This window comes from Oryzias latipes, chromosome 7 (assembly GCF_053564925.1).
Source record: "Oryzias latipes strain Hd-rR chromosome 7, Olatipes_Hd-rR_3.1".
Classification (NCBI taxonomy): domain Eukaryota; kingdom Metazoa; phylum Chordata; class Actinopteri; order Beloniformes; family Adrianichthyidae; genus Oryzias; species Oryzias latipes.
Genome location: NC_136243.1, coordinates 25701451 through 25717834, shown reverse-complemented (window position 1 = coordinate 25717834; position 16384 = coordinate 25701451). Strand labels below are relative to the sequence as shown.

Sequence of the window (16384 nt, the reverse complement as noted above, 5' to 3'; positions counted from 1 at the left end):
GGAGGGAAGTCTTTGCACCATGGAAGTTTTTTCTCTTTTGGATTTTTCTATCATTCTTATGTCAAACAGCAGGTCCTCTCAACCAGCCACTATGTGGCACACTGTCTGCTACATCCAACCTGAACCATGCGTTAAACATGGATGAGGGAACAGTGGAGCCTGATTGCTAGCAGACTGGCTGTCTGGCTGGCTGGTTATTACTGGTGCAGAGAAGGATGAAACTGATGAGACGGAGGCTGCTTCAGAAGCTTCAGAACTGCAGGCATGCAGACACTGAGAAAGGTAACCGTAGCAAAAAGGAAGGCATCTAAGAAAGCATGCAGGGTAGGATTATTCTACAAAGGAAAGCGATGTTTACCTCCTGGACGAATCTTGCGGCGCATCACACACAGGACAGAGATGAGGAAAACTTCTCTGCACTCACTCTGAGCCTCTTGATCGCTGGTGATGTGCTTTCATGGCATGGGAAAGTTGACTGCAGCATTGCCTCCTGAACAGAATGACATTGTTTGCACTCTCTCTCTACCTCCATCCCTCACTCCTCCTCCTCCTCCAGTACGGGCTCGCTCCCCCTCCTCTTCATTGCACGCTTGCTGGCAGCACAAACTGCACAGCTCAGCAGTGTTCCCCCACTGCCGCAGCAGATCCTGCATGAGCTCTGCGTATCCGAGTGGGATGGGACTTTTAAAGGGGAACGCAGCGTCCAGGGTCAGTGTGTGTGTGTGCACATCCTCAGTCCACCTTCCTCTCCTCCCCATCCTCATCAGCAACTCCTCATCCGCCTCTCTTGGGAATCATCGGTGCAAAGGATTCCTCGTAAGAGAGACCCCCCATCGATGCACTCTAAACTCGCCGTTCCCTCATAGTTGTTATCTCATCGCAGTAAAATCAGAGATGCAGCAAAAGCGGACATCCGCTGAGAGGAGATAGGCAATGCTACATATTAGGGCAAAAGAAGCTTAATTTCTTTAACAACTTTTTAAGAAAATAAAATTCACATTTGAAGTAATTGGCAAGAAAATAAAAAATATCCTAAAATCCACATGATTGTTCTGCCATCCTATAAAAGACTCAAAGTTTGTTTAAGGTTTCAAACATCTTTGAGTTACAGAAAAAAACTACCAGAGGCAAAATGTCCTTAATGTGCAATCCCCAGTCTTTCATTACCCAAGATGCACTGCTCTACTGGTGGTATTCTGCAGTGCGCTAAAATGTGGAAATATCTTGACCAACTGACTTTTTTTATGTGTTACATAGCTCTGTTAGAGCGAGATCATCTATCACACAGACAGTGACTTTCCACTTCTCTTTGTACATTTACTCTTGGTGTTGTACCTCTAAGTTTGGGCTCTAAAGGTGTTAGAATCCTGATTAAAGCATTTGCATATTGGCGGTTCACTGCAATATTAGGTAGTTTCTGGACACTGCAGGGATGGTGTATCTTTTTGGGAGAATAAGCAGCGTCATGCATCTGATTTTAGCCGTATCACCATCTGTCCAAGGTCCGTACTTGACTTTTTTCATCTCATAAGGTCCGTTGCGAGCTACTGATTGCTGAACAGGCAAAACTTCTGTAATGTATGAGCGGGGATCAGCTGCATGGGACTGTCTACATCAGTTGGCGACAGCTTGAATCAGAAGTCCATGTCATGTAAAAACTGCCACCCGTCAGCTGGGAAAGGGAGCTTTCTTGCCTGCATGCATGATTTGCTGCTGCGCCCGTCAGCCGAACCACCATCTTTTCTGCACTCTTTGACACCAAAGAAAATGCCCCCACCAGCACGTCCCTCACAGCCCACGCCACTCTCGGTAATGACATCTCCTGAAATGAATAAGCCATGAGGATCGGCTCTTTTGCATGTCCTATAAGATTACCTCGCCACGCTTCACCTGGCTACTGTTGCTTTATCACTTCCCTTAACAGTCCAGAAAAGGCCGCAGAGTGTAAATGTGTCTGAAGGCTTTTCTCTGTTAGATCTGCAGCTGAGAGAACTGCACTATACATTGAGAGACATCTTTAACTAACCAGGCTTGTGACATGAACTCAAACACAAATGTTGTCAATGAGAGGGGTTAAAGGTCTGCTGTCAAAGACGGGCTTCCCTGACACACACAGATAATGGAGTTAAGACGAACCATTGGCTTCAAAGTGAATGCGTCTTTTTCTCCGTAGCTCCCTCTTCCTTACCATTCACAGCCCATTCCTCGGCTCCATCGATCTGTCCGGAAAAGATAATAGAAACATTGATTCACACGCTCAGCAGCTCGCTTGCTTTACACATCACTTCAGACTCATTCTCAGTATTTTTTCAGTCACGAAGAGAATTGCTTTGAAGGACAGTTGTCTGCTTTTTACTACTGTTCATATTAAAACTGTTCAGGTGTCTTAAGTTTTTTGGGGTGGATTCACAGAAACAATTTCTAAATTAAAAAAAAAAACTTGGAAAATTTGCTGAACATTGTTTTCAAACAAATTTAGTTATGTTTTACATGAGAACCAGAAGAAAAAAGTTATTTATTATAGTCTTTTGTTTAGTTTTTACACAAAAATACATCTTTTACAATTTCCTGAATCTCTTATTATCCATGTTGTGCTATAAACAACATTTAGAAACTGTTAATCACATACAAAGTGGTTCACTTCTCTTAACTATTCTACTTTGGAGATCCTATTTTTTTCTATTGCTGTCACTGACCAGTTTCTCCATCTAAATTTCTGTCTTAGTACTTCCTCAAGACCCACTTCGATCTTCTTCAGAGCTATTTTTAAAAGTGATTCCAGTTGGCTCTTTACTGTGATTATGCCAATTTAGGCCAAAAATCAAACACTGCTGTTTTCGAGGACATAGTTTCTGCAGACCACCAGTAGTTTCATCAAGAATTCACTTCTGAGTTGCGGGCAGGACCGTTTGCATGGAGCAGCCCCGCCCCCCTTCCCTTTCCCATTGCTCAGAGCAGAAAGTGTTCTATGTCACAAATAAGCTCTTTTCCAAACGACATTTTTTTGGTGCCTATTCCTGATTCACAACTGTTTGAACGAAGAAATCCTCAGAAATGCAATTCAGAGCTTAATTTTCCTAATATTTGTCCACCATCATCAGAAAAATGCAACAAGAGCATGTTAAAAACAACAAAAGCATGATTATCTTTGGGGTGAATCTTTCAGCTGTTCATATTTTAAGTATTAAGTGAGTTTTAAAGGAACCTGACTGAATTGTGCAGGTTTATGGTCGCAGGAAAGTCTCAGTTTGTGAATCCTAACAGACTCCTGCTGCAGTCAGCTTATATATAATCATCTCTTAATAACAATAAAGATCAAATATGCTTTAGGTAAAGAAAATGTTGTACAAACAGATTGAAATTTACAATTAGTTTTTATCCCTTGAGCTTTATGATTAACCCTTTAGTGTGCTGAGAGATCAAATATCCATTTGTTCTATTGCCAAACCTGTGTCCTTAATGTTGACTCACCCTGTCCTGAACAGAGATAAGTCTGTGGGACATGTAAAGTGCAGGGCATCATCATTTCCTCGCTCTGAATGGGACAGCTAGTGGAAGAGGTTCTGTGATGGAGGAAAGCTGAACTTCTGACAGCCGGCTGCTCTGGTATAGTGGATGAGAGGAGCAGCTCTGTGAGCTGGCAGTGTCAGCAGCAGCCAGTCTGTCTGCAGCAGTGTTGGAACAAAGGCTAGCACAGAGATCCGCCTGAGCGCTGCAATACTGCAGCGCAGGAGTTTTTCTTCAAATCCATGCAGAGTTTTGATCACAGTTTTAAGCAGTAAGTTAGTCTGCATGTTGTTGTTTCTCTCCTGGGTTCTTCTAATTTATTTTTAATTTTTGGAATGACCTCAGGTAAATCCTAATTTTCTCAAGATTTTAAATGGGTTTGAATTGCACCTACACTTGTAAAAGTAAGTGTAGCTGAAAAACAAAAAAAATTGACATCATCCTTTTTTCAAGTGGGAACTCAAAGCCAGTTTAGACAGAGAAAACAAAATGATCAGTTTAAAGGGCTGCAGGACACAACTTTAATGGAAAATGCAGTAGTCCATCACTGTGCTCTGGCAGGATACTGAACAAACTTGAGCTTAGAAGAAATTGTCAGTACCACTTCCAGTTTCTTGTGTGCTGGTGGGGAAAGAAAGCCTCTTATTATTTCAGTCCTCTTCCCTGCTGCAATATGTTGTGCGCTTCTGCTTGTTAATGGGTGCTGCGTGTCCTCCACAGCACTCATATCATCCAGAGATGTGCGTTGATTCCTGGCCTATATTCGCCGCTGCTGTTTGTTTCCGTGGAAAACAGGTACAGCACACCAAGGCTAAATCAGATAATGCACGGATTCCTCCGGAGTGGCCTAATGATGGCTGTCTCTGACTGTGAAGCTGTTCAGCAGCTGCTCCGGGGTGATTCCTGACACATGCACACTTTTCAGCAGAAACCTCCACAAGTCTGCTGCTAATGAGTGAGGAGAGACTAGAAGAGCATGTCCCATTATGCAGAGGTACCAGGAAACTCAGAAAACTAAAGCTTTGCTTCGTGGTGTGCAACTTTGAAGGTTTGTTTATTATTAAGTCCTAGAATTCTTTTAAAAAGAAATTGTTGATGTTTTTTCTTGTCATCATTGTGTTTATAGCTTCCCAGCTGTGTTCACTCATATTAATAAAGGGATCTAAAAATGAGATGCACCTCGTTTCATCCACATGTTAAAAAAAAAGGTTTTGTTTGGTTGTTGTTAAAGCAGGATTGAATTTCTGAAATAAATTGACCAAATTTAGATTACCTCTCACCCTCTAACCTTTTCATCCTTAACAGGGTAGAAGCATTTCTTAGTCATACTTTTATTTTCTTACAATTGTACCAGGCATGAACGTGCTGTATAAATAATGTTTGGTTTGATTTGATCTATATTTTCTCCTAAACGCATCATAGATCAACTTTTTTCCTTTTTTAAACCAGTTTTCCCAAATCCAGACACTTTATGTGAAGCTGCTGTGAGAGCTGAGGACAGCCTGCACTCCTGAGTTTGCAGATGGATCGCTAAGATGCTGCCTCTGAACCATGGCATTTTCTTACTAAGGGCTACCATCCCCTGCTTCAGCCAGCAGAAATTAACCGGGTCGCTCATATTCTGATCATTTATTGGTAAGCCAAAATTTCCATGGACTACAAAAAACAAACAAACATCCCATTTCTGATCAACATAACCTCTGCTGGCCATATTTTCCAAACCTCAAGACTCTTTTTATCTGCACACCAGTCAAGGAGACTCTCCTCCACCTGGACCTCCTCCCATGTGGATGGAGCGTACTGTTCCACTGCTGATTTCCACTCCGTGTTTCAACAGCAATGCACCATTCAAGTCTGCAGCCAAGTTGACAAATGAGCAGTGATCTGAGCAGAGGGGGATGCTTGCACTGCACCACATCCTGTCCCATCCACATCCCTTTGCCCTGCAGTGGTTCACCTCCCCTAACTGAAGCCGTCTCCTTTAAACTGGAGAGAGCTGCGTTCAAAGTCACACGAGCAGAATATGCAGCAAATACACGCGTGCTGAATCGTGTATTTACTGGAATGAAGCGGTGAGCGAACTTCGGTCTTTCTGTGCCTCCATTTGTCAGCCGTGCTCCACGGATTTTTACGAAGTTTCATTAAATGTCACAGAAAATAATACTCCCCCCATATCTTTGAATAAACATATTTTCTGGTTTAGTTCATTCAATCACACAAAAAAGATAGCATTTTTCCTCTATTAAAAGCTGAAAAACATATTTCACTGTGACTAAAAGGCTGTATTAATGCAACTATGATGAACTTAATTACTTTTAAAGATTACACAACTACAAATATAATATATAAACTATACTTTTATTGAGATGTTGAACTTCTTAAAATAAAAAATGAATAAATTTGTAGTTCTAAATCTGGTTCATTTCTTTGTTTGAATCCAGTAAATCAAACACTTCCTGATTTACTTTTTTTCTTGCTTCCTGCTTCATTTATTTGCTTTGTTTGAAGTAACTTAACCCCATTTGACACCTATTGATGCAAATATGCATCAAACCACTTCAGCTGCAAAATTACCTTCCTTTAGCATCAGCAAAAACATATGAGACTTTTTTTCATTGCTAGAAATAAATTCAGGCATCAAATACTTTCGGGAGCATTAACATTAAAACAAGAGTTTTACAAATGCTCTACCACACTTAAATTACTGTATACATTCAGAAGAAAATGTGGAATTCAGATTTAAAGAGTTTCTGTGGCATGGGAGTATTAACTTTTAAAAAGTGTGAATGGTTTTCTCGGCCGCGCTCTCCCCACTCAGAACCAGTAAAGATCATTCTCGTTATCATTCGTAAGGATTTCTCCTTCACAGAGCTGAACGGTGCAGGTCTTATATTGCAAGCGATTCACTGAAACATGAGATGTCTTCTCACCTACAGCATAATTCTATTTAAGGGCTCTGCCTCAAATTCGGTCAAATGGGTGTTTAAAAAAAAAAGAAATCTTCTTCAACTCTGCAAACCTTTAGGAGGCAGCTTGAGGACTGAATATGAAGAACCTGACAGATGGACTGATCCACATGCTTTCTGTGTTGCCTGCAACTGCATTTTCCAGTTGAGGGAGAGCATCCACCCACTGGTCTTTTCGAGAAACTGCATCTTGGTGCAAGTAAGCAGCAGAGAGTCTGACGCAGCATGCAATCATTCACCTTGACTGCGTGCGTTGCTCAGACTTGCCTCGGTTGCAGCTGTCCACACAACCCTCCACCCTCCTGTAAACGCACCCTGCCAGTCGTAGAGTGGGACAAACTATCGATCCTGCTGAAATGATGCTTTCGAAAAGGGAGGCAGTAAGCATGTCTGCGGGCCCCTCCTCCACGGCGGAGCGGCCCTGAGTTATCATTGAGCTCAGCACATTGCGCCCAAGCCACATGGGAAAAATGGGATTTTCACTGGAGAGGAGCTGAGTGGAAGGTAATTCAAATCGCCAAGCTATGTTCCCTGCCGACGATGTAAAACGAGCCGTGCTACCTTCAAGAAAAATAAGGTCGTCTGGCAAAACTACTTTAATTTCAAATCCTGCCAGAAGGGCACATGACAAATGTGAAAATATGTCCGAGCAGGAGGTTCATGACACATTTAACCACTTACCAATTCAGCTTTTGACAGGATGTGTGTGAGTCAGCTGAAGTTTTTCCTGTTATTTATATTCCTTTTATGAATGGAGAGATGTTCTGCAAAGAAACGAAAAGATTGCAACCCTGAAACAAGAGATGTTCCTGTAGATCCACTAGGTGGCATCAGTGTCTCAGATTTTCCCTCCAGTCACTAAAATTTGATGCATTTTTTCTCTGACATCACCTACTGTATGACTGTAGCTCTGGCTCCAAAAGGGTGGCAGGTTTTAAAGCTGGTATTGTTCACTGTTGTAGATAGAACACTTCACTTACATCTGTTCGCCTTATGACTGAAGATTGCTAAAATATTTCATTTAAGTATCCGTTTTAAAGGTCTGAAAGGATATCTTTGAGCGTTCCACACAGAAAGGCTATCTTCCCATCAGTGAACATCCTTGATGCTCTGAAGCGTCACTGTGACTAAATGAGCAGCACTGACCCATGGTGAAGATCACCTCTCACTAACAGTGTTGGTTGAGGCAACGGGTGACCTGAAGGTCAAGCTGAGCAACAGAATGCATCTGTGTCCTTTTGGGTGATTGCTACTGATGTCATGCTTTTGCTGGTGCTTGTGTGGTTTTTGCACACTGAAGTGTGTTGATGATCAGTTATTGGTTCTTTTCAGAGCAGTTATGAGTCAATATAATACAGTGTGAAATCTTATTTAATTTTTATTTTTTTTACAAATGGTTTCAAAAAACGTTTAATCCTCAAATTTTTAACTACTGGTTAATTTATTCTGTATTTCTTTTTCTTTCGTTGCATTCAAGTCATATTGTGTTTATTGGACATATAATGAAAACGACATTAGATGAAAAGGTTATCCAAATGTCTGGCAAAGCAAAATCCTGTGTCACAAAGAAAACGTTCAAATGATTAAAAAGATGAAATAATAAAATTAGAAAATAATACACACACACATTAAAAAAGGAAACAGTTGTGTGCAGGGTTCTGTATCTCAGCTTACATGATTTAGCACCTGATGTACTTGATAGAACTCCAATCTGAAATTCTATCTTTTTAAAATTGGTATATTGGAAATAAAAATAGTAAAAACATTAATTCCCATAAATAAACTCATTCATTAAAAATTGTCATCAATTGACAAACATAAATCCCCCGTATTGATTAAGCATTGATAGTTCTTTATAGTTTTCTTTCCATCATTTCCAAAACATTTAAGAGACTCTCACAAACAATTCAGAAAATAAATAAAATTAAACAACAGAAAAAGCTTTTTTTTTTTCCTTTAACCCAAAGCATGATGCACTCTTATTTTACTTATGTCAATGTTGTTGTTTTACTGAATCTAATCTTAAAAAATGCAATGTAAAAAACTTTTTGAGCTGATTAGTTCCTGGATTTGAAAAAAGTAGATTATTTAGAAAAACACACATGTAAACAAAATAAATTGTAAATGTCAGAAATAAATAGTGATTTACTGTAAAGCAATAGGCTCGTCTTTACCTTATTTTACTCTCATTGTTTATGTATTTTATATGTATTAATTATGCTGCTAAGGACCTAGATTAAAAAAAAAGATTTCAACAAAATAAAATGTAAAAATGAATATTATTGACTCACTTTAAGGCATAATAAGGCTTCTCTTTTGCCATTTTCTCCGAATCTGAGCAGACTTGGACCGTCAGCTGCATGTTGTCCGCAGAGCTGCGTGGGGAGGTCCTAATCTGCAGGAGCAGCTGGGAGCAGTTTACCACGTGATAGGAGAGATGTTAGAGCAGCCATCGCCGTTTCACCCAATTCATGTCCAGGCTCAAGCTGGGAAAAGGTGAGGCGGCGAGGAAAAAGGGGCGCCACCCGGGAAGAAGCCTTAGCTGGATCCCTCCTCGCCGTACCAAGGTGTGTTCTCCCTCCGCCCGGCTGTCGGGGTGTTCGTGTCGGCTTTACAGCGGGGCCTGTCTCCGCATCATTTTCGGCGTTTCCTCACAGAACGGGGGACGTTGACGGTAGCGTTAGCCTCGCGCGGCTGTCGTCCATCGTGTTTTTTTGTTTTTGCTAGCAACAGCCGTCGTGCCCGCGTGCGGTTGTGTAACGCCTGTCGTCGGGCGGGCTCACGCCGCAGGAATAGTGGAAAGGCAAAAAAGGAAAAAAGTAACATAATTTCGTCGCTGTGTCGTCACTCCAGGATCCAGGCCCACGACAGTTGATGCGGGACGGCTAACAACATCCACTCCGCGAGGCGAACACGCCAAGTTTACGCGTGAACGGGCCCGCGAGGACTTGGTCACATTTAGTGTTCATTAACAACTATTTGTTAAGCAACTTAAACTGACAAATCACTTTTAGGTCAAATTTGCCGTTGGAGGGTGGTGTCGATTCGGTTTCCTACTCAGTTTGGGCCTGTCCGGACCTGGGGGGAATACTTGGGGGGTGGGGGGTTAATGTTATCCCCAAACTGCAGATGTTGTGACCATCAGCTGATGGATGCCACAGACTATTACCTCCAAAATGCTGAAGCTGACTCAACAATACCCCCAATGAACAAAAAGTGGGATTACTTGCATCACTTGTGGATTTTGGTGTTTGGTTTCATTAAAAAAAGTCTATAAAAGTACAAGAAAGCAAGTTTAGTTTCAGTTTCTGTTCTTCATGCTTAATCTAGAAACAGTGTTTTGAAATTCTCACCTGCTTTGTAGTTTAACAGAAATCCAGGTGCTAAATTGAGCCTTAAATGAGAAACAAGTGCTTCCTTGGTTCTGAAAGTCCACCAAGCTCTTCTCTTTGCATGTCAATGAGCTCCAAACCAGCGCAGGGCCCCCAGGAGCCCCCCAGCAGCCCAGGTCTGGCTCTACCAAACACACCCCTTCTGCAAGCTTCCACCCCTTTGTGCCACTTAATGGTGATGTTTGTTTTGTGGCGTGAGCTAAAAGCGGGAAGACCTGCTGGTCTGCGCTGGTGTAGCCGTCTGTGTTTCATGGGGAGGTGGACCCGTGAAAGACTTGGCTCCTCAAATGTGTAAATTAACATGTCCCCCTCCCCGAATGCTGGACAGCCATTGAAAAGATCTGGGTTTTTTTACATTCAGATGGCGGCCGGCCACCCACTGCTGGCTTTTCCTTCCCTCCTGTTTTCCAATAACTGAGAAGACATGACCCATTTTAATGGTTGTTTACTTGTATTAGAAGGAGAGTTAAAGGATTCAATGAGCTCTTGTCTACAATTCAATTAGAGTGGCTGTCCCAGCAGCACCAGTTTCCACGTTACACAAGCTTCTTGCAGTGTTGTTGTTCAGGCAGAAACAGGGAGACCTAAAGGGAGCAGTGACACCTGCCCTGATTAGTCTCTTTGTCATTTATTTGAATAGTTCTTCAGTCTTTGTGGCAGGACAAATACAATTGACTTTCTGATTTAGTACCACTTTATTAAATGACATTTTTTCCATCACAGAAGACTTGGAACACAAGTTCTTCAGGGATTCTTAGCAGAAGGAGCTTTGTATTTTTTCCACCATTTTCGCTCTCTTTTTTTTGTGTGTGTGCATGTGTTTAAAGGTTTAAACAGCCAAATGGTTGGATAGTTTTTATTGTTACAGATTTGTAGCTACAGACTTAGTCGTAAGGACGGTTGGTGTTTTAACTGCAGCTGTGTCGCTCTATTCATTTTAATAATCCAACCTATTGTGAAGAGTCTTTTCAATCCAACCACTGGCGCTCCAAAATCTGGTTGAGCTCGTCTGTCTGGGTTGGCCGTGCTGAACTGGGTAAAACGAGGCCACACAGTCTGGTTTTTCTGACGCACAACTCAAGACTTCAGATCAGAGATAGTTGTGGGTATTGATGGAACACCAGCTTTGAAGATGGGAGAAAAGAAAAGTGTCATTAAGGCTTGTTTTGCTCTTTTCTTTTTTTTTTTTTTTTTTTTTTAGGTTTAAATCTGTAACGAAGGCTGGTTTTTAATGATGGATAAAAACAGAAGCCCTTTTGTGGCCCTCACCAGCTAAAGAGCAACTTTACATACTTGTGAATATAATTTTCTTAAATGGAGCATATTTCCTGTTAGGTGTAAAATCTGATTACTCAATTTTTCAGAACACAAGTTGATTTTAGTTCTTGCAAAATTTGGCTGAAGATACAACTTATATTCAGTTGCGTCAAAGCCATGTTCACACCGCCCTCTGCAACGCGCGTTCAAGTGGCCACCTTCAATGAAAACTATATAAATGAATGTTTCGGGCTTCCATGTCCTCCTGTAGCTACGCAAGTTTCTATGACTGTTATGGGCCAACCGTTTTTTAAATTGATCATGGAGGAGAAATGAATAACTATAGTTTGTGCTTGGTCGGAATTCTGTGACACACAGTCTTTTATCGGAATAGAGCTGTGGAGGGAAAAAAGAAGTTTGGAACAAAGTTTGTAAGATTTGCACCACTTTGACATTTCGCAGCAAGTCTCTTTTAACTGGAGGTATGCAAGCGCTAGTGAACAGTAGAAAAACAAAAGAAGCCCCTCCCTGCTTGTCCAGTGTGAACACCATAAGCTAAAAGTGCATTTAGCGTGTTCTCTAATGAGCCTGACGTGCCCGGTGTGTCTGCAGCTTTATGTGTTGGCTTGACGGAATAGTTCCAAAGTGACACAGGATGAAGAATTCAACAGATTTAGTGACTTAAAGTGATATAAAGACTTTAATTGACCTTTTAGCATGTTTTCTTATGCTATCGTTACCTGAGTAATTGCTCATATGTTGTGCTAATACACTAGATTCCAGCGTGCATACATTCAATCTATTATGATCTATTCTGTTATGATTTGCATTTCAAGATGAAATGTTTATTCCTGTTCCCATATTTTAATATATTTTCTCCCAAAGTGCTGCTTATATATTAATTTATTTTCTTCTTTATTATGCTTTTTTTTTCGGCTGCTGCGACTTTTACTTCATAGAGCAACTTATAGTTTAAAAAATACAGTAATTTCCAGCAAAAACTGTTGATATGATTAAAGCTAAAGTTGGGGATTTTTCAGCTTATTTTTCCACAATGACTAACCAATTGTGCTTTCGTGGCTTCTGACCCCCAGGACTGCTGCAAACATCTGGCACCTGTGCGTCCACCCTAAAGCCAAAGAGTGCTATTTGCCTTTTTTGCCACAGGAACACTGTGGAGAACAAGGCCTGAGGTTGACTACTCCCCCCACTGGTCTTTGAGGAGGGGGGGAGGTACGAGAGGAGGGGAGAAGGAGAAGCGGCTCAACCCAACTGGAGCATGGGGCAAAAAGTCCCTGGTGGCATTAAAACCATTGATATGCGTGATCCAGCGTTCAGCCCTCTGAAATTGGAGCTCCAGGCTTTGAGTCACACCAAGCCGTCCCGACTGGATTTGATTCTGGACATGCCCCCCGCGGGCCCGGACGTCCAGGTCCAACACTCTTGGAACAACGACGACCGCTCCCTCAACGTCTTCGTCAAAGATGACAACAAGCTGGTGTTTCACCGGCACCCCGTGGCGCAGAGCACGGACGCCATCCGTGGCCGCGTCGGCTACACCAGGGGACTGCACGTGTGGGAAATAAGCTGGGCCATGCGCCAGAGGGGCACGCACGCAGTGGTGGGTGTGGCCACAAGTGACGCTCCCTTGCACTCGGTGGGCTACACGGCTTTGGTTGGAAGCAACGCCGAATCCTGGGGGTGGGACCTGTGCAGGAGTAAACTCTACCACGACGGCAAGAATCTCCCCGGAAAAACATACCCGGGCTTCCTGGAGCCCGGAGACACCTTCATAATTCCGGACTCCCTGTTGGTGGTCTTGGACATGGATGAGGGGACTCTGGGTTACATAGTGGATGGACATTATCTGGGTGTAGCATTCAGAGGACTTAAAGGCAGGAAGCTGTATCCAGTGGTGAGCGCCGTATGGGGACACTGTGAAATTCGAATCCGGTACATAAATGGACTTGATCGTAAGTATATTGATATTGATGAGCGTGTAATAATGCATGAATTATAGCGCATACTTGACCAATAGAAGGGTTTATTTACATAACGAAGCTGCAGCAGTTAAATGTTCTTCTGATGTCTGAAAGGACTCAATTACTGCAGAGAAGCGTTATATCAGACTTAAGCCTTTATGACTATGTGGTAAATAAACATGGAGAACCAGACATGCTGTAACTCCAAGTGATGTGTTGTCTTGCAAATAAGGGTCTCTGAGTGACGTTTTCAGATACGACTGTTTGTGACCTCACAGGAAGGTCTCAGCCCTGTAATGATGGGATGAGAGAATGAACTAACTGTACTTGTTTTCTTGTTTTTCAACCGCACCGGAGTCGCTTCCACAACAGATGTCACTATTGTCCGAAGTCGTGTTAGAAAACCAGCGGTGCCCGTCTGCTGCCAAAAATCCCCAGTTCCAGTTAGATGGATTCCAGTCATTCATCATTCATTAGCTTTCAGCTGGAAAGCATATCAAAAGTCAAACGTCCCAAGCGCTCCGTGCTCATTAGATTTTTATGTTCAGCTCTGATCTTGTAACCTAGTTAGAGCTGTGCGAAAGAAGTGCAGCAGATGCTGCACAGAACCCACTCCCCATCGTACAGATTCTTTTTGTTGCCTTGTCTGCTGCAGAGATCACATAGAAATGTTCTGTAAAACATGTATTTTTGTATTTATTTACACTTGCATTTATTTAGGAAAACTGTTTTTGTTGTTTTTTACCTGTTCTTGTGCAATTTTTCTGATTTAGGAGGACATACAGTACAGACCAGCAGTTTAGACACACCTTCCCATTCATTTGAATGAGAAGGTGTGTCTAAACTGTTGGTCTGTACTGTATTTAGAAAATAAGATCAAAATTGTATTTGAGTATTTCGTTATTCAAATTGTTGTGAATTTGGAGCAGACACAAAAATGCTGTTTAAAAACAAGAGCTTATTTGTGACGTAGAAAATATGCTGGGTGAGCCATAAGCAGCAATGAGGAGAGGGAAAGGGGGCGGGGTTGCTCATTGAGCCCTGTTTACTATGTCCTAGTAAACACCCCCCCCTCATTTTTCTAAAAACAGCTTAATCATAAATATGACACTTGAACACTTAAAATTGATCAAAAGCTGATTGGACTGGGGCTCTAAAAGATGCTTGCAATATACTTTGAATTATTTAGCATATTTATCAAAGATCTGTTTTTTTTGCTCTGCTTAAAAAAAAAGAGATAAAATACCAGATACTTCTCAGATCAAGAGTTTTACTCCAATACATTTTGTTTTTTAAATTAAAAAACTGTTAAGATTTTTAAGATTTCAGTTTGCTAAAGCAGACGTGGGGTCAAACGTCAGAGCATTTGAGGATGATTATGGGATGACTGAAGTTCTATGTGGTGTCTCTGTATGAGTTCTAAGGGAATCAAATGCAGCTTGGATCCCTCACGCTTTCTCTCCCGTCTCCCCCTCAGCTGAGCCGCTGTCGCTGATGGACCTGTGTAGACGCTCGGTCCGAGTAGCGCTGGGAAGAGAGCGTCTGGGTGAAATCCATAGACTACCCCTGCCAGCCTCCCTCAAGAACTACCTGCTCTACCAATGACGACGCACGCTGACGGTCTCCGTATGTGCAGACGCCTCGTTTGTTGCACTGGGATCGTCCTTGGAGGGTGGGGTGTTTAACCCGTTTGACTGCATTACGAAAACCTCCAGAAGTGACTCATCCTCACCGGTGATTCAGCAAGTACACTTCTTATGGCCGTTGAACTCCTTTTGAGTTTATTTTGTTTTATAGCTCTTTGCAGCTGTGTCCTTTTTGACTTTAGGAAATCAGGAATCGCTGAGCACTATGCACACGCTGATCCGGTTGAAGCAAAGACGGCCGTGACGACTCGCCTGTAGGTTGTGGATTGTTCTGGCATTACTGATTGGTGCCTCTGCTGTGACCTCCGGACTTTGTCTTTTATGCATTCCTGTTATGTAGCTTTTGAATTTTAATTGTCCTTGCTCTGAGACAACACTAAAGTCACAAACATGAACTTTACATGCTAGTAAACTAGTGCAATTCAAGTCTTTGACCACAAGGTGGCAGCACACTTTTTACAACGCATCCTTTGCAATTGAGAAGTCTATCAAAAATCCAGTTTTTATCATTGTGGGTTTTAAATTGATAATATTTATACTTCACACCACACGGTATATTTAAAAGAAAGATGCACTCCATAAAGAGCTTCCAGTGCAGTTTGAGACAGTTCTGACCCTCTTTCTGTTTTGTGGAATTGTCCCATCAACAGGGATCAGGCAGCTGACTGGAATATTATCAGCATATTTTTAACAGAAAGATAACATCACTGTGATCGTTTGTAGCAGGCAGCTACTGGATGTTCTAAACATCTTTTTTCACTCCGTCTTCTAGTGTCGTAGCCTCCTACCACAGGCTTTTTATGCCCAAGTGTATGGTTATTTTCTTTCTTTTGTTTTGTTTTAAACTCCACATGTGAATCACTGTCTGCAGACTATAAATCACAGTATAGAAAAGAACCAGTGGGTGACAATCTACAAAGAAGAAATAATGCCAACAAACAGTGAAATGCCAGACCACTGACTCGTCAAGAGTTTTTAAATCCTTTTTTTCAACGCTCTGTTAAATGTCAACTCTCTGCTTCTTTTTATTTTTACCATGCTTGCAGCCTCCCCTTGATTTATATATATTTTTTTGTAATTCCCTGTAGAAATGTTAATTATATATTAAAGATTGTTTCAAAATATGTGCTGTTTACAAATGAATGTTCTGTTGATACAAGGTTTGATTTTTAATCCGTTACAGAGGCGGTTTAGTTCAGAGCTGCAGAATCCACTGCTGGATGTTTTTACTGATTTAATTTTGGAACCCTCAATTGAATTTCATAATCACCTACCAAAAAATAAATGTGTTGGGGGGGGAGGTGACCATAGCAAAGGAAGAATTAAACTGTTTTTTTCTTTAAAGCCATCAGTTTGTGTCCTCAAAGAGTCCTGCATTTTAGCAAAGCTTTAATATTACTAAAGTAATGGCAGAGAAGCAATAAAGTTTCAGACAAGTTTGGGTCCTGACTCCTGCAGTCTACATGCTTATGACTGGGTTTATCTAAATATGTTTGGAGCTTTTACTGTTGCATCAGTTTTTGACATCTGTCAAAGACGCACTTTAATCCCTGCTGTTATTCAGCATTTTACATAAAAGTACAGGATTACGTTCAAGTGCTCTAAAGCCAAATGCCCCAAAGAGATCTGCTCCT

At 41.7% G+C, this 16384-nt stretch overlaps 1 protein-coding gene across 2 annotated transcripts; it reads left to right on the top strand.

Moving 5' to 3' along the window:
* Window positions 1-8782: 8782 nt before the first annotated feature.
* On the top strand, window positions 8783-15874 carry spsb1 (splA/ryanodine receptor domain and SOCS box containing 1). 2 transcript variants are annotated; one of them, XR_908996.4, is made up of 4 exons: window positions 8831-9040; window positions 12217-13095; window positions 14582-14838; window positions 14933-15874. XR_908996.4 is itself a non-coding variant. In XM_004070393.5 (3 exons), the coding sequence occupies exons 2-3, from the start codon at window positions 12402-12404 to the stop codon at window positions 14707-14709; spliced, it is 822 nt and encodes a 273-aa protein (XP_004070441.1). In that variant the 5' UTR covers window positions 8783-9040; window positions 12217-12401; the 3' UTR covers window positions 14710-15874. The 2 variants fall into 2 exon arrangements, 1 of the variants encoding a protein (XP_004070441.1); XM_004070393.5 differs by having other exon boundaries at window positions 8783-9040; window positions 14582-15874.
* Window positions 15875-16384: the final 510 nt, after the last annotated feature.

What these genes read in the sequence shown, in the direction of transcription:
- spsb1 (XM_004070393.5), top strand. Translation starts at nt 12,402, where the DNA reads ATGGGGCAAAAAGTCCCTGGTGGCATTAAAACCATTGATATGCGTGAT. An exon ending in GTACATAAATGGACTTGATC is followed by an intron (nt 13,096 to 14,581) that starts GTAAGTATATTG and finishes TCTCCCCCTCAG; the next exon opens with CTGAGCCGCTGTCGCTGATG.